Source organism: Vombatus ursinus, unplaced genomic scaffold, assembly GCF_900497805.2.
Source record: "Vombatus ursinus unplaced genomic scaffold, bare-nosed wombat genome assembly UNPS02014847.1, whole genome shotgun sequence".
Lineage (NCBI taxonomy): Eukaryota > Metazoa > Chordata > Mammalia > Diprotodontia > Vombatidae > Vombatus > Vombatus ursinus.
In genome coordinates this window covers 23,894,308-23,915,887 of record NW_020954625.1, presented here as the reverse complement: position 1 = coordinate 23,915,887, position 21,580 = coordinate 23,894,308, and the positions used below count along the sequence as shown (strand labels likewise).

At 46.5% G+C, this 21,580-nt stretch overlaps 1 protein-coding gene across 3 annotated transcripts in view; it reads left to right on the top strand.

Moving 5' to 3' along the window:
* Positions 1-21,580, top strand: part of RNLS (renalase, FAD dependent amine oxidase) — a 242,861-nt gene that overhangs the window by 181,621 nt on the left and 39,660 nt on the right. For all 3 annotated transcript variants that reach the window (XM_027840560.1, XM_027840559.1, XM_027840561.1), the window contains exon 5: positions 4,077-4,250. In XM_027840560.1, the coding sequence (XP_027696361.1) occupies positions 4,077-4,250 (174 nt within the window). The remainder of the gene's footprint in view (positions 1-4,076; positions 4,251-21,580) is intronic.

Below are 21,580 nucleotides of genomic sequence, written 5' to 3'. Positions count from 1 at the left end.
AAGAACTGGACCCCAAGGCGGGAAGATCCCCCCCCATATAAGCCCTGCCTCCTGACCTTAGTAGCCCAGTGACCCTGGCTGGGTAGTCTACTAGGCAACTCTCTCTGACTGTAAGCTGCCCAGCACACACCCACACCAATGGAATCACAGATCTGAACACTTTTTTTTTTTGACTAATAGTTACCAAGGTAAAAATCTTAAGAAACCTAAAGAGAGAGCAGGAAACTCCAAAGGAAGCACAGAGCCAAAAGCATCAGGGCCTCCGAGAAAGAAAACCAAAAAATGGTCACTGGGTGTTTCACCCAGATTGCTTGTGAGACCACACTGCCTTGGCGGACATTTTTCAGAGCTCTAGGTTAGAAGCATCAGCAAACGTTGTTCAACTTTGTTCTTTGGAAAACCTGCATTATTTCCTTCCTAAAGCTTGTATGCCCAGCCACCAGGGACTCTTGCTTTCTCACTTTTCAAAGGACAAAAGCCCTCACTTTCTGTTCTATACTGCTAATGGCTGCCTTGGGTTTGACTAACCAGAGTCCCTGGCCATTCAGTGACCGCTGCCTTCCTTCCCACTACACTATTAGCGTATTTCCTCTAGAGGCTTTGAAAGGCCAGGGATGTACATGGGGGTGTTCTCATAACTGGCAGCATAATGGGGATTTCAGGGAAGCTGTCAAGATATTTCTTGACAAAGTTTCTTGGAGGAGATTCCGTTTAGACCGGCTCATTGACATCCATCACTACACACACCAGATTTATTCCTTGCCAGCATTTTGTTTGGGTTTTTTAAAGCCAGGATTCTATTAATGTTCTGGTTTTAGAACAAAACTAGTGGTGACTGACTATTGAGTTTAAACCAGGTCATGTGCCATGAGGTTGTTTCCATGTTTGTTGAGTTATTGAAACGTCTGGTTTACACATGCCTTTGGCCAGGGGCATGATGGAGCCAGCTTGAACCGGTTCTCAAGAGCTGATTATTAAATTTTCACCTCATCAATCAGCAAATGCTACAAATCAAGGTTTGTTTTATTATTTTGCTGATTGATTAGACTTAGGGAAGTGGTAGAGAAAATGTTAATGCTGCAGAGAAAACTTAGAAGTATGTCGTGTGTACATGTTTGGTGGGTTTTTGTTTTTGTTTTGAGGTTTGTTTGGCTTTTTCAGAGAGCCAGTTGTTAAACATTTGCCAGCACATACTTGCCCTTGCCTTCTGCACAGTTGTGAGCTGCTAGAATCCCGTTTCCACTTGTCCACCCTATTAGAGGTTCTGCTTCTTGCTTCGCCACCGTGCCTGGTCTTGGTTTCCCCCAGAAGACTTCTCTATGTCTTCAGTGCCCTTGGCGTCCCCCTTCTGCAGTCTGGTGAACTAATCAATCATGAAACCTCATGTGAGAAGAACTTAACACCACCACACCTTGGGGGTAGATGTGCTTTACCTGGGGCTTCTTCAGGAGCAAGGCCTTCATCCTGCCCGTAACGTAAAGCCTTGAGGTGCATGGGGTGCTCAGGAGGACCATCGTCTCTGGCATGAGGGCTGCTGAGCCCTCAATTCCTAATTCAGAGCTGGATGGGACCAGTGATTCTGATCTCTAGATCCAGCCCTAGCCTTTCTCCTCACCTCCAATCCCTCATCACCAGTGACCTGTTGGACTTCTTAAAATGGATGTCCCAGAGGCATCTCAAACATAACATATTGAAAACAGAACTTGTTATCCTTCCCCCCAAACCCTCCCCTCTTCCCAACTTCTCTGTTACTGTCAAGGGCGTCCTCCACTCCCCTCTCAGTGGGACCTCTTTGAGAACAGGGACTGTCTTTAGCCTCTCTTTGCATCCCCAGCACTTAGCCCTTTGCCTGGTACATAGTAAGTTCTTTATAAATGCTTGTTAACTGACTGACTGTTTTTAGAAATCATATTCTCCAAATCTCATTTTACGGAGCCCAAAGTCATTCAGCAGATCCAGGACTCAAACCCAGGTCTTCAGATGCCAGATCTGGTACTCTTCATTGCACTACCCTTTTCCCCACATTCCCATGGCTGTTGACCTCTCCCTCCACCACTGATGGAGAACTGGCCAGCCTTAACCGGAGCCCTAACCGTAATCCTCCCCGTCATGCTGCTAGCATCACTCATCTTTTCAAGAACACTCTTTTCAAATGTCTTTGTCTTACAAGTGTTTGCCAGCTGCAATGTTGGTCAGTGAATCCAGCTTGGGACCTGCTCACCAGTAGGAGGAAGGATGGAACAGCCAAAAAGATGCTGGATGTAGGTCAGAGGACTCGGGTCCCAATCTGTCCCCTCACTGCATGACCTTGGACGAGTCATCTAAGGCCCTTGACGTGATCAGACTCAGTGACCACTAAGATCCTTCTTACTCTCGTCATTTCTCTGAAAAACTTATTCCAAATTCCAGGAATCCTGCTGCACACTTTAGGTGAGGATATAAATCTTTGGTTGGTCAAGGGCTGTCTTGTTATCATGTATTCATTTTTGTTCTAAAGGTACCCGAAATGTGAGACTCCACTTTATTCAGTTATTAACTATTGCTTTCAAAAGTCAAAATCTCCAATTTGGAAGAAGGTGAACCTGCTGGTGCCTCTAATGACACTCAGAAGTCGATTGGCTTCTCAGTGCGGAAGTCAGCTGGGACCAAAAGGCCTTCATAAGACTGGTCAGATGCAGTCAGATGACCAGGGGTCCGATCCTGTTCTATCACGTACCACCTGTGTGACCGAGAACCCTCATTTGCAAAATAAAAGGATTGCCTGGCCCTAGGGATTGTGATCTCCCATTGACCTTGTGCCTGCTACACACAAGGCTCTGTGCTCAGCACAATAGAGAATCAGGTGAACAAGGCAGGACTCTTGACCTCAGAGACCTTACAGACTAATGGGAGAGAGAAGACTTCATTATTTGTGTACCCCTTGTATCCAGAAATGAGGGAGACTTTGGAGAGTGTCCAGTGGGTCAGGCCAGACCATCCCTTTACTCAGCCCTGGAGCTAAGAATGGCTTTTATATTTTTAAAAGCAATAAAACTATTTTAAAAATGTAAAAAGCATTTTTAAGAGGTAGGCCATAGTTTTCCTATCTTTGACCCTGCCATTGTTAAATGAAAGAAACCAAAGCCCAGAGAAGGGAAGAGACCATTGCCCCAGGCTACATAAAAAAAATAAGTGGCAGGGCCTAGATATCCTTAAGTCATCAACCAATCAGCAAGCACTTATTAAGCACTTACTGTGTGCTAGGCATTGTGTTACAAGACAGCAGTGAACCGTCCTTAACCCGAAGGCATATGCAATCTTACATACTTATACAGGAAGAGATATTTGAGGGAGAAGGCCCTGGCGGCCAGGAAGCTTTAGGGGACCTTCGAGGTCATCTAGTCCAAACCCTTCATTTGACAGATAAGGAAACTGAGGTCCCTGGTGGGCCACTGACCTGCCCCAGGTCACCCAAGTAGTTTGTGGCAGAGTTAGAACTTGAATGTGAGTCTGCTGAGTCCAAGTTTAATGCTGTTTTCCAGGAAACAACCCTCTCCTCGTGTGATTGGTGTCCAAGAGAGATATAGAGAGGTTGTAGATAAGCTACCAAAGACAAGATCTTGGAAGGCTCCATGGAGGGAGTAGCCTGAGTGCTGGGTCAGATCTGAGTAGACGGAGATGAGGGAGGGAGTACTATAAGTGGAAGGGTCTTCAGGAGTTGGGATGCAGAAGTAGGAAATTGGGTGTCCTGTGTATGCACCACAGAGAGCTCTCCTGTACTGTCCACATGCCTGAGGCTAGAAAGGTAGTCTGGGGGCTGTCCTCTGGGGCCTCGAATGCCATACTTTGACAATTAGTGCATTTGTCTGCTGTTCTATCTAATGGTCTAGAAGATTTCTGCATAAAAACGCAGAAAAGAAACTGGAGGCAATTCCATCTTAATGTTCCTTTTCTGCATTCATCACGAGACAGAGTAGATGGAAACCCTGGGGACTGTTCTTGAGGTCTGTTGGATTCATCTTTGCTCAGAGGAAATAAGGTATTTTAAGTTGGATGGACTGAACGAAAATGCTCTTTTTTCCTTTTTGTCCCCACAGTAATTAGCGAAAGTCAGAAGCAACAACTGACCTCGGTGCGCTATTCCTGCCGTTTCGCTCTGGGCCTCTTTTATGAAGCTGGCACGCAGATTGATGTCCCCTGGGCCGCCCGGTATATCCTCAACAACCCCTACATATGCTTCGTCTCCATCGATAATCAGAAGCGAGACATAGGTCAGTGGCCCCGTTATTTCTCTTAAATGCTGTGACAGTGATGGCTGAAAGTTGTGCCAAATGTCTCTTAATTGCGTGTGGCCGTTCTGGACAGAGCCGGCACACAACTCCAAGCCATGGGGGTTGAAATTTCATGTCACATTTGGACCGTCACAAAACATACAATGGAACCGGGGAAGTTGGTGTGTTTTTTTTTTTTTCTAAAAATCGTTCACCACCTGGTTTGCATTACTGAGTTCATACAAACAGTGTCAGAACATTTGAAACATCAAAATATTTCTCTTCCAAGAAATAGCCCAAGATCTGTCGCTTAAATGCAGCTCCATCTACATTTCAATGTATCTCTCAGTTTTCACTTTCTTTCTCCCACCCCACACCCCAACCCCCATGCGGATTTTTCCCCTGAGCAGGCTTCTTGAAATAAGGAGTGAGGCTTCACTATGTAAAGAAAAATGTCTGGCCTAATTTAATTTGAGATGTTTATTTATTTAATTTTCAGAGTGGGGGTAGGTGGCAAGGATCTTTAGGATTCTTAACGTTTAAAGTATTGCTAAACCCTACACCCGAGATGTAAAATGCTGAGTAAGGGCCCAGACTGGGAAATCTGCTCCCCACCCTTTCCCCTGCAGGTGAGAATTGACTTGCAAGGAAACGCTTGGCTGATTCATTCCAGGCCTCTGGGGGAGGGTCAGGTTCTCGGGGTTTGTGATCCCACGGATCCTGTTTTCTTTGACTAAACTGTTATGCCCCTAAATGGCTGAGAAATCCCACAAGGACCCCTTAGTCCATTTGTTCCGGCGCGGGGCAGGGCCAGGGTGGTTCCATCAGGCCACAGGCTCTAGGGAAGCCAGACCATGGTGTAGGGCCAGCCCAGACATTGTCAGGCAATGCCGGACCTGCAAGTGTGGTTTCTCTATCAGAGCACATGATCATAGAAAAATGTTCCCCTTATAACTTAAACTTCTCTCGGTCTGCGGGTTGTGTTAATGGGATGCCGCCTAGCTGTCCAGTCAGCAGAGCATGAGCTGCCCTGCAGAGGTAAAGGATCACTTGCTTTTTCTCCACAGAGGCCTCAAAGAAAAAGAGAAGCGGGGAGGGGCCTCTTCTGTCACCCTCTCTGGCCCCAGGAAGTGGCCTAAGGGATCAGCTGGCTCATCGTTGACTGGCCAGCCAGTAGCACTGACTCAGGCTCTGGTTTAGGTTTCCCCTGGGGGTGCCATTACGGTCCTCACTTTGGGTGGATTCTGGAGGGCTGTAGCCAGCTCTCAATTGTCCAGTCAGTGTCTAGTCACAGCCAGGCAGAGACGATGGGGAAGGGCTTGGCAGGAGGGAGTCAGGCTATCAGCAGGGCTTGCCGTGAGCTCAAAAGCAAGCCGGTAAGGGATCCGTCACCAGGCATCGGGATTTGGCAAGGGCTTGAAAAGTCATGGAGCCAGAGCCAAATAGCTGACAGATCTCTGCAGTAAAAGATGAGCCAGAAATCAAGGGGGTTATAGGAAGACTGGAGTTCAAATCCTCCCTTAGATATTTATCAGCTCTGTGACCTTGGGCAAGGCCCGTTCTGACCAGCGTGTCCTTCGTAGGATCAAGGATTCCAGGATTGACCCAAAAGGGGTGGCAGAGACAGAAATAAGTCAGACATCAGTTTCTGTAAAATGGGGGTGATAATAATAGCACCTGCTTCACGGGGTTGTCTGAAGATCAGATGAGGTCGTGAATGTCAAGTGCTTCGCAAACCTTAATGTGGTGTGTAAATGTAAACTCTGATATCGATGGTATCGAGGCCAGGCCCGCTGCTCCCTTCTGTCTTGGGCCAGGTCCGGGTGTCTCTGCTTTGCAGGTAGGAGTAAGGACTTTAACGGAATTGAGGCTGTTGAAAGAATGATGCAGCTGTGACCACGTAACCGTGGCAGAGAGAGACAGAGAGAGAGAGCTGACAAGTAGGGGGAAGTCTGGCCTGTTCACGAAACCTTCGGCTCACGCAGACCAGGTTCAGTCTTGGGAACCGCATAATAATTACACCGTGATCTCCTCCTGGAAACCCCGGAAGGTGGCTCCCGTGCAAGCACTCGGGCTGACATTGTCAGATGACCTTAACCCAAGCCTGGGTCAGCGCAGCTGCTCCCCGAAGCTCCTCCAGTGCTATGCATCTGTCATGGGAGCCCCCTCAGGCTCTTGGCTAGGCAGACTGCCGTCCACTACTCGGTGCCACCTCCCACGAGGCCCTTTCTCCACCTGTCTCTCCCAAGAGTTTCTGGAGATGACTTTTAAAGTAAATTGCCTCCACAGGCATGTGGTGTCATGCTCTGTACTGTCTCCCTCCACCTGTGCAGGAGCATGTAGCCGTGCAGCACAGTGCTGTCCTCCAGGACACAGCCAAGCTCTCCTGGGGACCGGCTCATCCAAGCACAAATGGTGTGGACAGTTTCCCTTCCAAGAGACCTCCGTGTAGCCATTCTGGTGAACCGACTTCCCCAAACTGCTTGTACTGCCTGGACGTCTTTACTCAAAGTTAAGCACCTCCTCTCCCCTAGGATGGGCCTGGTCTCCCCGGTCTTCTCTGCTTATGGCCCTACTCTGGGCAGTGCTTCTGGGACCTTCCCCCAAACCTTGGAGTCTTCTTGACCTAGAATGCCCCCCTAGATTCCCTTCCAACAAGGGAAGAGGACCTAGGCTTGCTAAGGCATCCTACGGCCCACAGGGCTCCCAGTACCAGCCAAAAGGGCAGGTCCAGGTAGCGTCTCCATGTCATAGCCCACTCCCACACTTCCCTTTCTTCTCCCTTTTGGGTCTCCACCCAGCAGCAGCTTTCTCTCTCATTCAGCATCTCCATCTCCAGACAGATTATTTTCCTCATCAACATATGGCGATCATTCCTAGATCCACGTGTATTCTTAGAAGCCACGTGGGCTATGTCTGTGTTTAGCCCCTCTGGACATTTGTCTGGCCTTTTTTTTCTCTAGGTTCTCCAAGTTTGCCAAACCCATGCTCAGGTGTGTGACCATGAGCTTGATTCACGGCTAGACCCAAGGCCATAGAAGTCATGACCACAAGGGTACAAGGGTCAGAGGGCACATGGGATTTACAAGAGAGACTTCTACGACATCCTGGGCGTTCCTGGGCCCTCCAGCAACATTACTACGGGTGATTTTTTAAAACTCTTAACTCAACAATCCTTGCCCTACTTGGCAAGCAAACAGTTGAGAGAAGCATTTTTCATGCAAATGAGAAAGTGCCATTCCAAAACCGCATTTCACGAATGATTCTCACTTTTAAATACAAAGGCCCCTCATGTGCTGGTGCCCACAGTCCTCAGGAGGGAGGAGGCATCCGACCACAGCCAGGCTGACCAGCGTGGTATCCTCAGCCTCAGGGATTCCTGAACTGGCCCAAAAGTGGTGGCAGGGATGGGCATCAGACCTGATCTGTCCTAAGATATGCAGAGTGCCCCATTATCACCACACAGGAAGGGAGAAAGCAGCTCGAGACCTGAAACTTTCCTAAAATCATTAAAACAGCAGTAATTTCCAGCCCCTTCATCTCACCTGGGAGAAAGGAGCACTTTGGAAGACTCAATCACTACTGTATTCAAGTACTCGCAAGGCCGGGACATAAAAGTCGTTAGACCTGACCTGAGGACAGAATTAGCAGCAATGGGGACAGAGGCAGAGAGGACCCTGTAGGCTTGGTGTCTAGAAGAATGTCTTACCAATCAGCTGTCACAGAGCGGACAGGGCGGCGGCCTCCAGAGGCGGTGGGCTTCTCTTCCTCAGAAGTCTTCAAGCAAAGGCTCAGTGACCCCTTGTTAGGATGGTTGCAGTGGGGGTCCTTTTCCAGCCTGAGATTGGACTGAATGGGCCCTGAAGTCCATTCTAACTCTGGAATTCTGTGGTTCTGTGATTCAGGCTTTGTGTTCCTAAACCAGGAAACTGAAACACTGAAGAGAACCCTGATCTGGGGGCTCCAATAGCCAGAAGCAAGTAAGTGACCAGTCGATCAACCTGTAAGCATTTATTAAGCACCTGTGATATGCTGGGCATTGTGATATAACCATGTAGTATAGTAGAAAGAGTAGCAATCCCCAAGATCAAAAAACTTGGGCTCAAGGACACGGGTTCAAGCCCAGCAACTTCATTTGTGGCTATTAAACCTTCAGCAAGTCTTCTTGTGTCTCTGGGCCTCAGTTTATTGAATCATAGGCTCTCCACGGTCTTTTCCAATGAGAACATTCTATGAGCCTGAGCGTGATTAAGACGGAACACAAGACCTCTTTGTGTCTCAATGAGACCATGTTTTGGCCACGTTGAAAGCATTGACTCCATCACATGATTGACAAGATGGTGAAGTGATTGTTTTTACAACCCTCCCCAACCTAAAACCCTCAGAAGAAGAAGTTAGGTGCCACACACAGACAACTACTAAAACCAAATCCACAAGCTGAGAAGGCAGAAACACTACAGGGGGTTTAAAAAGGACCCAGGAAATCACATTGAAAAACTCATAGGCCAGCTGTGCCATCCCCCAACGGCAGTGACTCGGTCCACAAGAGGCAGCAGACCCTGATTCTGCCCACCCACCCAAAGGAAAAGTGGAACCAGGTGCAGGCAATGATGAGCCGGGTGAGGGGAGGTGCCCAAAGAAGAAGGCCCTTGAAACCCAGCCAGGGCCAGGCCCCTCTGCTCAGAGCTGACTCTCACCGCTCCACCCCCGAGTGCACAAGAAGTCTGAGGGTGCCCCGCCTTTGAGTGGTATGTGGGTGGCAGTGGGAGGAGGAGGGGTCAAATAGTAAGAGGGCAAGAGATTAAGAATTTAAAAAGGGAGGGGGCTAACATATCAAAAAGAGCAAGAAAAAAAAAACAACCCCACACAAAAAGCTCATAAGCAAACGAACCTGTTAACAGAGCAGCTCATAAGGACAGAAGGGAAAGCAAGTAAAAACTTAGACATTCAAACGCTATGAACAAATATTATGATACTTTGAAAGAAACTTCTCAATCATCAAAAATAATCCTGTGGATTCCCCAGAGCTTAAAAAGTGGGAAAACAGGAAGAAACTCCACAGGATAAATTAAATTTTAAAAGAAGAAATTAGGAATAAGATTAGGTCCAAAATTGGAGCTTCAGATGAAGATTTAAGAAACTGACAGAAGGTTGTAGAACCTAGAATATACAAAGGACAAGCTCTCCAAAGAAATAGAGGCTCTGAGAAAGAGAACAGTGTTTTGAGACACAAAATTACCAAAGTGAGAGAAAACGGGCAGAAGAAAAGCAAAAGGCAACAACTGTAGAAGAGTACATGAATTTGGGCAGATCATAGATTTAAATCTAGAAGGATTTAAGAGACTTTAGAGATCATTGTGTTCAACTACCTCATTTTACAGAAAGGAAAGGAAGGCTTATAGAGATTACATGACTCGCCCAAGGTCTCACAACTAGTATCAGAGACAAGAATCGAACCCAGATCCTCTGCCAGCATCTCATTTCCTACACCGCACTGCCTCACTGGCGCCATACAAGCCAAAGCAATTTGAAGAGAGCACACACAGAGGTTCCCTAAGAAGGAAAACAAAATACCTGAATGCCGTACTAATGGAGAAAGAGTATGCTTTGTCTACAGCTTCCAGAGCAACGACCTATCAAATCCACAGATTGTCCTCAGGGGGAAAAACCCACATTTGAAAGCCGATGGAGTGTAGTAATTAAATTTTACCATTTCAGTAACAGACAACGATTTTTGCAAAGAACCCTTAGAAAGACCATCAAATGGGAATGAATTCCAGTCAGAATAACCCATGGTTATTTTGCAATTGCAAAAATTTAATGACAATAATTAAAGAGTATATTCTAAAAAGCAAAGCAGCTCAACCTACAGCCCAAAACAACCTCCCCTGAGAAGCTGATCCCACTCATCAATGAGCAAAAATGGGCCATTTCCAGGCCCTGTGTCTTTGCACAGGCCTTTCCTCATCTTCCTAGCAATTCATGCCTCCCCTCCAAACAGAAAAGTTATCTTGTATTTATTTTCAATTTACTTTGCAGATACTTATATGAATATATATCAGAGGACCTGGGTTCAAAGCCTGACTGCAACTCTTACTGTCTACATATCCTTAGCAGGTCACTTACCTTCCCTGGGCCTCAGTTTCCTCATCTAGAAAATAAGGTCCCTTCCAGCTGGCTCCAGAACAGAGGTTCTTAACCCAGGGTCCCTGAACTTAAAAAAATGTTGTTAACCATACTTCAATGTAGTTCTTTTCCTTTGCGATCCTCTATATATTTACATTTTTTTTAATTATTCCGTGGAGGTTCCTTAGGCCTCCCCAGACTGCCAGAGTGGTCGGTGACACACACAAAACAGGGCAGAACTTGTGTTTTAGACCTGTGATCCCACGGTACAATGAGATCAGGAATAAAGAAGTGCTATCATTGAGCTGGAGAGCGCCTCCATATGCTGGCATCACTCCAAGAACAGCAGAGGGATTGTTATTATGTTATTGTTGTTATCATTATGTTGCCGGAGGTGGGAAGCTATGGCTCCCCCTGAAGCCAGCCAGGACTCTGGTCCCATAGGGCTGCCATTTTTGTATAGACTGTGGCCTTTTCAGAAAATAAAGCCCCCAGCCCCGAGAGATGGTCCATCCACCCAGTGCCCCACTGGCCAGCAAGACGTCATCATCCCTCGTTTGCAGGAAGAGGCCAGCGCTCTAGTTCAGGCCCTTGTCACCTCTTGCCTGGATGATTGCAGAACTATTTGGTCATTGTCTTTGCAGCCTCAGGGTCTGACACAGTAGCTGGCATGTAGCAGGGCCTTGGTTAATGCTTGTGGAGTTGAGTGAAGCTGCTTACCCATCCCACGGACACTTGTTTAAGACCTAATAAATGCAATGCCCTGTGTTAGAAATATAAGAACTGACAGCAGCAACAGTAACTGGCATGTGGTTAGCCTGGCAGGCCTTTCTGTGGGTGAGATACACTGATGGGGCCCCACGCTTCAGGAGGCTTCCCAGCCCAGGGCTCAGCTGGCTCTGACATCAGTGGAGTATCGTCACTCCCCAGGCTCGGAGATCCATCCTGCGACAGCATCCTCTGCACCTCCAGTCACCTGGGTCTTGGTGCTCGGAGGCCGAGGGAACGTCTTCATCGTAGGGAAGGAGCTGCTGTCCCTTTCTCCAGGGTCGGAGAGGTGTTCTTTACCACGCCTGTTGGTCTCTGAGGGAGAAGACTAAGAGAGAACATCTGTGCTGAGAAGGCAGCCCCTGTGCCTGGGTCCAGATTGGAGCCAGCGGCTGATTGTCCCGGTCTGTCCAGCTCAACAGAGAGTGATTAATTAATTTCCTACTGTGTTCAGGCTGCTGCAGAGCTAGCTGCTAGGGGCACAAAGATGAAGGGATGAAGGAATAGGTATTCTTCAGGCACTTAGTAGGTAACAGGGACTGGGAATGTAAGGAGAAGAAAATGAGACAGTCCCTGAGGTGAAAAATGTCATGGGAAGGAAGAGAGGGAAGGTAAAAGTAAGTTCAGATAAGGGCACCTCAGCAGGACAACGAGTCCTAGGGGAGCGTCAGCAAGTCGGATGGCAGTACCCGGGGATTGCGTATGCTGGGGCCCAGCGGACCTTTGGAGGCAGGCAAGGGCAGGTCCCATGTTAAGGTCTACTGGCCCCCCATCACACCAGGACTGTAGTTGGTGACTTCCAGCTCCTCAAAGCCAAGCGAGTGGCCACATCTCTATTTGTGAACATTGTCTGGGCACCCCGGGGTCAGGGGGGGATGAAGGCAAAGCGAATGGTGTGGCTGTGGACAGTTCTTTCTGCCGTCCGGCCCTGATGGGTTCTGGGCAACCAAAGGCACAGGCTGCGGACCATATCATATGCCATTTGGTGGAAGCGTACGGGGGTGATTAGCCTCAGAAAGAGAAGGCATAGGAGGCACATAATGTCTGTCTTCAATATCTGAAGGGTTGTGACACAGAAAAGGGATGAGGTTGGTTCTCCACTTTGGAGGCCAAATGAAGAGTCAAAGAAGGGCCAGATTTAGTTTTGGGGTGTTTCCTAACCCCTAGAGCCTCATGCGTGTGGGTCAAGTGGATGGTGAAGAGCTAATGAGTTCTCCCTCACTGGAGGTCTGCAGGCGAAGGCTGGGCAGCAGCTGACTGCAGCTGTGCTCCTTGGACCTCGAGCTCATCCCAGGGAATTCTGGCACTTGCGAAGTCCCCAAATGGGATGAAGTATGGAATCCAGGGCCCAACTCCACAGGGTGCCTTCTGGGAGAGGGGTAGTACACGTAGGCAGAACTCTGAGGCTAGCCAAGGGGCTTGCCGTCTGGCTGAGACTCCTATTTTAGATTAAGACAAGTTTCAGAGGCAAAGTGATTCTTCCTCCTGGAGCCTTCACACCTTCCACTGAGAGCAGATTTCAGAACTCTGCATTCTTCTCATCCCTCTGACAAGGCTATGTGTTGGCCACCATTCTAGGGGCCTCCTCAGAAAACATTCCAGAGCAGAAAAAGTGAGCCCTCTCTAAGGAGTTCTTGTATGGTGCCCAACACAGTTAGGTGCATAATAAGCATCTGTTGAATTACTGACTTACTGAATTAATTGGAAGTCAAAAGACCTGGGTTCAAATTCTGACTGTCACTCAGTAACCTTAACAAGTTATTGAATCTCTGCAAGCCTCGGTTTCTTTATCTATAGAGATAAAAATACCCCTACCACCCATGTCGTAGTATTGTTTTGAGGCTTAACAGGATGCAAAAGTACTTTGCAAAGCTGTAAAGTACTCTATAATGTCAGCGATCATTATTAGTAGGATTATTATCATCATCATTAATTATACCCAGGTAGGCTACAGTTCACTGCTCCTGGCCTCTCATCAGAGATAACCAGATGATAACTCAAAGGTCATTGTTCTCATGCATTTCCCCAAATTCAGATGTCAACAGAATAAAATCATACCACGATTGACATCTATGATCTCATCGATGATGGCACTCCTTTCAGCAAAGCTGGTGACACCCATCACTGTCCTCTCATCCTGGGCACTCTTGTCCATGCCTTCCCATGAATCCTCCACAAGCAGACTGCTACTCATGCATGGTCCCCTTCCCATGAGTCTCTTTACATTGTGTGAATGCAGACTGTCCGCCATTTTCTATAGGCCTCACCACATGGCCAGCTAACCTTTTGTGGTGACCACCTCTATGTTATTTCTTCTGTGGGCTTCTTCTGAGGCCCAGCCCACTCACCTCCACCACCTTCTCTCCACTTACTCACTCCCATCTTTAACTTGTAGAATCTCTCATATACCAGGAATGGAAGTGTGATGTTCTCAGAGTCCTCTATTACTTTCCCCAAGCTTGGGCAAAATCAGTCTATAGAAGGCTTGGTCCAGAGGCAGTGTGGCTTTAGCAGATGGAAAACTTGCCTCAAAGCCAGGAAGAGTCCAGGGAGTTCAAGGTTCACCTTAACATGTGCTGTCTGTGTGTCCCCAGAGCAGTCACAATCTTTCAGGGCTGTGGGCCACTCTCCATGACTACAAGTTGGGGAACAGTTGGTGAGCTGCATTGCCAGGAGTTTCTTCATTGGGAATATCCCTATACCAGTGAAATCGTGGGTCCAACAGAAAAAAAAAGTTGAAGTCCCTTCAGCAGTACATAAGCTTCACATAAGGACAGATATCAACTTTGGTTTTTCTTTGTTACGCCCCCCCCCCCACTCCCGTATTATCCTTGCATGCACAATATAGTTTAGCAAATGTTTGTTGAATGAATGCATGACCCCTTATCATCAGGAAGATTTATGAAAAGCATAGGTTTTCTCAGCTGGAATGGGGAATCCAAGACTCCCGGGAGATCACTGTGGGATAGGGGCAGCCCAAGAGGTGCCATGGAAGAGTGTTTAGTACCCTGGGTTTGGGTCCACCCTCTGGAGCTTACCAGCTGGGGGACCTCAGGTGATTCCGCTCATCTATGGAGAGGACCTGCACCTTTAATTCCATTGGTGTAGACACAGATTGGACAGTCTCCACCTGCCTGACCCCATTGCATCCTTTAAACAAAGAACTGATTTAGATCTTCAATAAGGCAGGTATTATTATTCCCAGATGAAGATGCCAAGACTGGGAGAATTAAGTTATTTACCCAAAGGCACTCAGCTAGTGTGGCGTCAGAGGCAGGACTCCGAACCCGCCTTTTGCCTCATGCTAGGCTGCTCATCCTTCTATCAGAGTTTGCATAAATATGTCAGTCTCCTCCTTAGCAGGGGAGGAAGAGGAATATAGAGTCATCATATTAGTCATCCCGAAAGCTGCTGAGGTATCTTAGTGCTGCCCTTTAAATCACAGAAGGTGAATGAGATTGGTGTTTTATTAGCCAATCTGGAAGCCATCGGGAAGCACATGTGGGCGCTCAGCCCAGTGCTGGAGGTCATTACTTCGCCTTCTCACTGCTGATACCCAGTGTCCTTCAGACGCTGGTGCCATCCGTGGCCGCTTGGGGAGACGCATCTGCTTCCAACGAGGCTTCTGGAACGGCCTTGATCCCCGGGGCTGAACTTCAAAGGACCCCACTGTTGTCTCCTGTGTAAGATACATCTTTTTAATACTTGCTTAAAGAACAACTGGGCTCCAGCTGAGACCTTTAATTTAGTCCACAAATGTGTCTTCTCTATGCCGTCTGTCAGTCATCCTTCCTTCCGCCTATCAGAATATAGGGGGTGTGATGTTATCAGGCAGAAAAACCGCGCCATGATAGATGAGCCCATCACAAGACCCCCAAATGGAGACGGCGGGCAGTGGGGGAGGGGGCTGATGAATCCATCGTTGTTCAATGTCGTTTAGGCTTTGACCTTTGTCCTTCTGACGTGGTCCCCCCACTCCTGAGGAACCTTTGCCATTGCCCGTGTCCGTGGGATTACCACCATCCTTGGGCTCCCAAGATCCATGCATCTCACCTCTTGTTCAGATCAACAATCCTGACAGAGCAGTTTGAGTACATAATGTACATACAAGTCACAAAAGTGCAGTTTGGACCCATATTAAAATTGTAAGTGTGTCTACTTTTAGACACTCACAGTTGTCATTCCTTCTGAAATTATCTTGTATTTACTCATTTGTCTACCCACTGTAAGACTAAACCCCATAGAATATAAACTGCCTACATAAGGTCTTGCCTATTGTATCTTCACATTCCCACCACCCAACACCTAGTAGGCATGTGGAATTGAACTGAATCATCAGAGTGTTACATACACGAGTTATTTTGTTAAACTCACAAAATGTCGACCTCAAAACAACTTCCTGCCCTGTATAGAGGCAGAATCACAACTCCCATTTTGAATACAATGTAGTTCAGGTTGTGATTGGTTTTGTTTGTTTGTTTTTTGTTTTGTTTTGTTTTGTGTTTATGCAGCAAGAGTGGTCACAAGGGGCAGCTAGGTGGCGCAGTGGATAGAGCACCAGCCCTGAAGTCAGGAGGACCTGACTTCAAATCCGGCCTTGGACCAAACACTTGACATGTACTAGCTGTGTGACCTTGGGCAAGTCACTTAACCCCAATTGCCTCACTTTAAAAAAACAAAAAAGAGTAGTCACGAGACATGAATTGTCCAGAATCCCTCAGCTTAATTTGAAAACAAATGCCTGGTTCTCATAAGCTCCACTAACACGCCATGAGAAATATCCTTGTTGGCTTTCACACACATTGGCTCAGGAGCCATAGAGCCTGGGTTCAAATCTCACCATAGTGCCTGCGGGGCCTGGGCCTCAGTTTCCTTCTCTCTGAGGTCCTTCTAACTCCAGACCTGGGATCCTGTGGTTGATGACCTGAGTGGCCTGGGGCAAGTCACCTCTTCTATGGGCATCAGTTTTCTCCACTATAGAATGAGGGGGTTGGACTCCAGGGCCTCTGCCACACATCTCTTCTAACTCTAGACCTTGAGATGCTGTGAATGCTTTATATCAGCTTACATTTTTATTGGGCCCAGAATCTTGCCTTGATGAGGCAGGTTTTTTGGCTAATTTCACCTGAGGACTTCTCTGGTTTACTACCGGTGACTTCCTTGTCATTCGTTGGGTTGGGGTGCCTTCAATACGCCGTTGGGTACTCCCAAGGATATCTCCCCATTTTTACCAATTACTTTCTTTGCCAACTTTGTATATTTCCTCATTCTAGAATGCGGAGAAAGCACCTATTCCATTCAGTATACTGAATTACCTGCCTAAGACATATGAATATTAAGCACTTAGGTCTGACAGGAATCTATTGAAATTCCATTAATATTTATAACAGGTCTTTGGGACTCAGGGAATTCTTCAGTGTAAAATATTCCAGGTTCATGTTTGTGAGAAAGCAGCATGCCTGCATTGAAAGTAAAGTTTGGCCTTCCCAAAACAGACTCCCTGGACAGAGACCCCTGGGGGTTTCCGGTGCTTAGCAGGACTCTGGGTCCTCAAGGAGGAAGGTGTCCGCTGACTCTCTTTTCCACACCTTCCTCAGCAATAGCTGAAGAATTCATAAGGAACGTGAATCTTCTCGCTTGAGAACTTCTCCCAGAATTCCCAACTTCCATCAGTTTTTGTTCTAATGTCAAAAAATCCCAGGGCAGGGATTTCATTGGTTCTGTTGAAAGGAGAAAGAAGAAAAAAAAGAGTCTGGGCAAAGTGATAGGTTTCCTTCCATGACAAAGAGCAAAGATAGTTTGATGGCATCATAAATATGGAAACTTCAGCATCAGATTAGTCTTCTGCTTTCCAATGCGTCATTTTATAATGTCTAAGAGGTGAGGCCCTCCACACTCCCCATGGGCTAGAACAGGTCTCCAAGTTTGGCGAGTCAGAGTGAAATCTTACTCCAGGCCGTTCATAAAATTCTTTTGACTGGCTACAAATCAAAACCAAAATCCAGATATGTAATCGCAGCCCAAAGCGATGTCCAGATCGCCAAACCAGATGCTTTCTCCAGAGGGAAACCCTGCCCACTTCAGGAAATGTCTCCAGCCATAAATCCCACTTCACTCACACGGTTTTATATTGGGCGTAATGCTGAGTTGGCCAAAATAACTACATAAAATGAAATGACTAGAATGAGCCAGGTGGGGAATCCTTTGAGGTGGGGAGAACCTATGGATCCCACCCTAGCCAGACATGGTAAGACCTCAGTGCAACAAAAGCCCTTGAGAAGTATTCCAGCAAAATCCTAAAAATGAAACACAAGCCATGGGTGAGCCCCATTCTACAGCCACTGGGGCCTACTCCTTTTATTCTAGCAAGCTATAACAGGGCTGGAACTCTCCCCATGTCCCCAGGATAAATGGATGTTTTCATAAAATGTGGGAGGTCGTCACTATGGAAAAAAGCATTCACTCAAAATGAGACTGGGGTGTATTCAGTCTTGCTGGAGACCAGTTCTTTTCACTGAACACAAAATCCCCAGGATTAAGCAAAGGGGGAAAATAGTTCATGCATTTATCCTTCCCCACTATATGAAGGAAAGAAAGACAGCCTTGCCCCCAGCAAGGAGAATGGAAAGCAGGCTCTGATGGTCACATGGCTTGGCTTTCTTAAAGCCATGTGTAGATAGACTGAATAAAACAAGGGGTAGAAAGAATAAATCGAGGAAGGGTCATTAGGTGATTGTATTCTGAAGCAACAAGTAGGTGTGATGTCACAACATTCCCTTTCTTATGGATTTTATTAACATATTGATAATATTATCAACAACTCCCTGTCCTCAAAATAATGAATGCAAGAAAACTGGTAAAAAAAAAATGTATGTTGAATATTGAATAAAATCAAATATCTGTCACGTTAGAAACCAGTGTGGTAGAATCAAAAGCAATAGCATTACATCGGGAGTCGGAGGCCTGAATGCTAATCCCAGCTTTGCCACTTATTAGCTCTGTGAGCTTGGACAAGTCATTTCCTTCACTTGGCCTCACCTTACCTCCACTGTAAAATGAAGGTCTTGGACCAAATGAGCTCTAAGGTCTCTTCAAGGGGTTTCTAAATGAGGAAATCCTCTTCACCTTTTGGGGTCCTCAACCCCCTTGAGGACTAGCCTATGGACCCCATCTCACAAGAATGTTTTTAAATGCATGAAATAAGATACTCAGGATTACAAAGGAAATCAACAATATTGAAGTTCTTGTGTCAAATTTTTATATTTTTAATTTTTTGTTAATTTATTTTAATTTATGGTCTAAAAAAAGATTGCACATGAAACTGAAAATCTATTACATACAACTTGCTATTCCTTTTAAATATAATATAAATATATAATAAAGTTATATAAAATGTTTTTATATTTTTAAAAATTCTGTCTCCCTTCCTCATTCAAGCTGGAAGTGCAGTGGCTACTTCCAGGCCTGCGCCCCCTCCTGATCAGCATGGGAGCTTTGACCGGTTCGATTTGGAAGCCTCCTTAGAAGGCCTCAAGGCTCCCCACTCCCGCGGGCTCCCCACGGCTACGTGTGAATCAGTGTGGGCGTTTAGACAGCTCAGAACTTCCAAGCTCAAGAGATCCCCCTGACTCCATCTCCACCCAGGAGCAGGGACTGCACCCCACTGAAAATATTTGTAGAAGGACGTTCACAGATGCCCGCTTAAGAACGCCTGCTCCCAAGTCACGATGTCACGATACCTCAGCTTGTCCTAATGGTTCACAGGATCCTAAAACTTCCATATCCAACTCAGAGCCTAAAAAAGAATTCATTGTAGGGGATGAGATTTACAGAAAAGATGACCCCAGTGTGGCTTCTCCCCATATATTATTAATAATTGTGCATAATCGTGGTTACATTTCCATGAGAGGCAAAGTTTTCTGCTAATTATAGTTTTTAACCCATTTTTCCCTTTTTCCTCTCATCTTTTCCCCTCCTTTACCAGTATTCTAAAGGATGCACATTTTAGATTCTATATCAAAGAATCCTCCACGAAACTCTTCCTGTTCTTTCCAAAGGCTGGCAGACCTGTGCTTTAGGAAAACCACTTTGGTAGTCGTACAGAAGACAGATTGGAATGGGAAGAGGCCAGTGGCAAGGAGACCAGTCGGGAGCCTGTTGCAGTAGTGAGGGTGAGAGGCTACAGTGGCCCAAACATGGGTCGTGGCTGTGAGTGGAGAGAGGGGTCAGATGGGAGAGAAGTCAAGAAAGGCAGAAATAGCAAAGGCTGTAACAGAAGAAAGAGCTTGAGAGGTGGACGGACGTATAAGGAGGAGCCTGAGCTTTGTTTTAGGTCTGTTGAGATTGAAATGCTCTTGGGAAGTCCATTCTGTTCTTCCGGTCAGCAGTTGCTGGTGCTTCCAGAAGACTGGGACTGGACATATAGGTTAAGGAGTCGCCTGCACACCTGTGGAAGTTGATTTGGTCACCAAGAGAGAGACAATAGAAAGTGGCCCAGAAAGGAACCTTCGGGAACACCCACAGTGAGTGGGCACATCTTATGTACCGGTCCAGGAAAAGAGACTGAGAAGGAGTAGCCACCCATGTCAGAGGAGAACCAGGAAAGAGAAGTGTCATGACAACCTATGGAGGAGAGAGTCTGCAGGAGAGAAAAGGTGGTCAACAATGCCATTTTCTGCAGGGTGAACCCTCTCCCCTGCTTCTTTTCTCATGCCTGGCTTGAGACTCCAACCCTTCCCAGGACCCAAACCCATGTCTCGTGCTCCACTTTTCACCCGTGGCCCCACTGCCAATAGGCATGGCCCCTGCAGACAATGGAATGCTGTTATTCGGGCCAATTGGATTACACTTGAATGTTAACGTTCACCTTCTCGGTTTCCTGCAGAAGGCTGAGCATGATCCTCCGGGAGCAATTTTTCCATTGTTTATGTCAAATTATTTCCTCTGTTTGGTTAAATTTACTTGTGTTTATTGTGTGTTAAGGGCCTGCGGCAAAACACCTCTGCCCAGCCCTGACAGCGTGGGGCGGGATGGGGCCCTCAATTTGTTTTCAGTCAACAGCATGTTTGAGTCTGTGGGCGATTCTGCCTGTGGCTTTGCAAATGTGTTTATCTTTGGAGATGAGGTTTCTATTGGGGGGAATAGAGCATGTATGGAGTTGTTTATAGAACATATTGTGTGTGTGCATCTTAAAGCATGACAGATCTGGGTATATACACGGGCATCTGTTTTAAAACATCCTTCTGCTCGGAATTTGAAAACACAAATGCCTAGACCCACGTATATCAGCTGTTGTCAGTGTTTACCACTATGGGCACTGAGTACACAAGCCAATACACTATGCCCAAACAGGAGGCCAAAACAAAACCAAAAAAATCCTTTTTCATAGCAGTACTGCTTTTTTTAGCAAGTAAATCATGTTGCCTGATGATCCAACCTGATTATGGACGGAGACCCTCAGGCTCATCCAGGAACTCGCAGCTAGAGCAGCCTATGCCTCCCCCTTATTTGGATGGGCAGAGCTCAGGGATGGAGAGGAACAAGCTTCCAGATGCCCTTTCTGAATCTCTATTGGCTCAGCACCTTGGGACTGCCCCTATTTTTTATTGATATAGGAAACTCCCAGGAACCCTCCCTACATGCAACCTGCAGTCAGAGAGTGGCCTAGAATATTGAGAGGTTAAGTGACTGTCCCAGGGTCACACAATCAGTAGGGATGAAAAGCAGGCCTCAAACCCAGGTCTTCCTGGCTTCAAGGCCCACTCTCTACCCACTGTGCCACACTGCCTCTCTGAAACAGAAGGATGGGCTGCTCAACAAAGAGCCGCTGTTGAGTGGTCCCTGCTTCCTAAGCAGGGCTTCTTTCTCAGTGCTTAGATTCCCTCCTGGTTAAAGGGACAAGGAGTAGAATTCAGATTCACTGGGGTACCCAATCTCCCAGAAGAGATTAATTAATCTCCTTTTCTTTTTTTAAGATAGGTGATATTTATTTCTTTTAAATAGTAGTTTTTTTCCCAATTACATGTAAAAACAATTTTAATATCCATTTTTAAGTTTTGAGTTCCTAATTCTGTTTCTCTGTCCCACCACTTCCCCCTCTCTGAGATGTTAAGCAATCAGATATAGGTTATACATGTTCAATCATGTAAAACATATTTCCATATTAGTCATTTTGTGGAAGAAAACTTGAAGAAAGAAAGGAAGGAAGGAAGAAAGAAACAAAGAAAAAGAAAGAAAGAGAAATAAGAAAGAAAGGAAGGAAGGAAGGAAGAAGAGAAGGACAGAGAAAGAAAGGAAAGAAGAAAGAAAAGGAAGGAAGACAGGAAGGAAGGAAGAAAAGAAAGAAAGAAAAAGAAAGGAAGGAAGAAAAAGAAAGAAAGAAAGAAAGAAAAAGAAAGAAAGAAAGAAAGAAAGAAAGAAAGAAAGAAAGAAAGAAA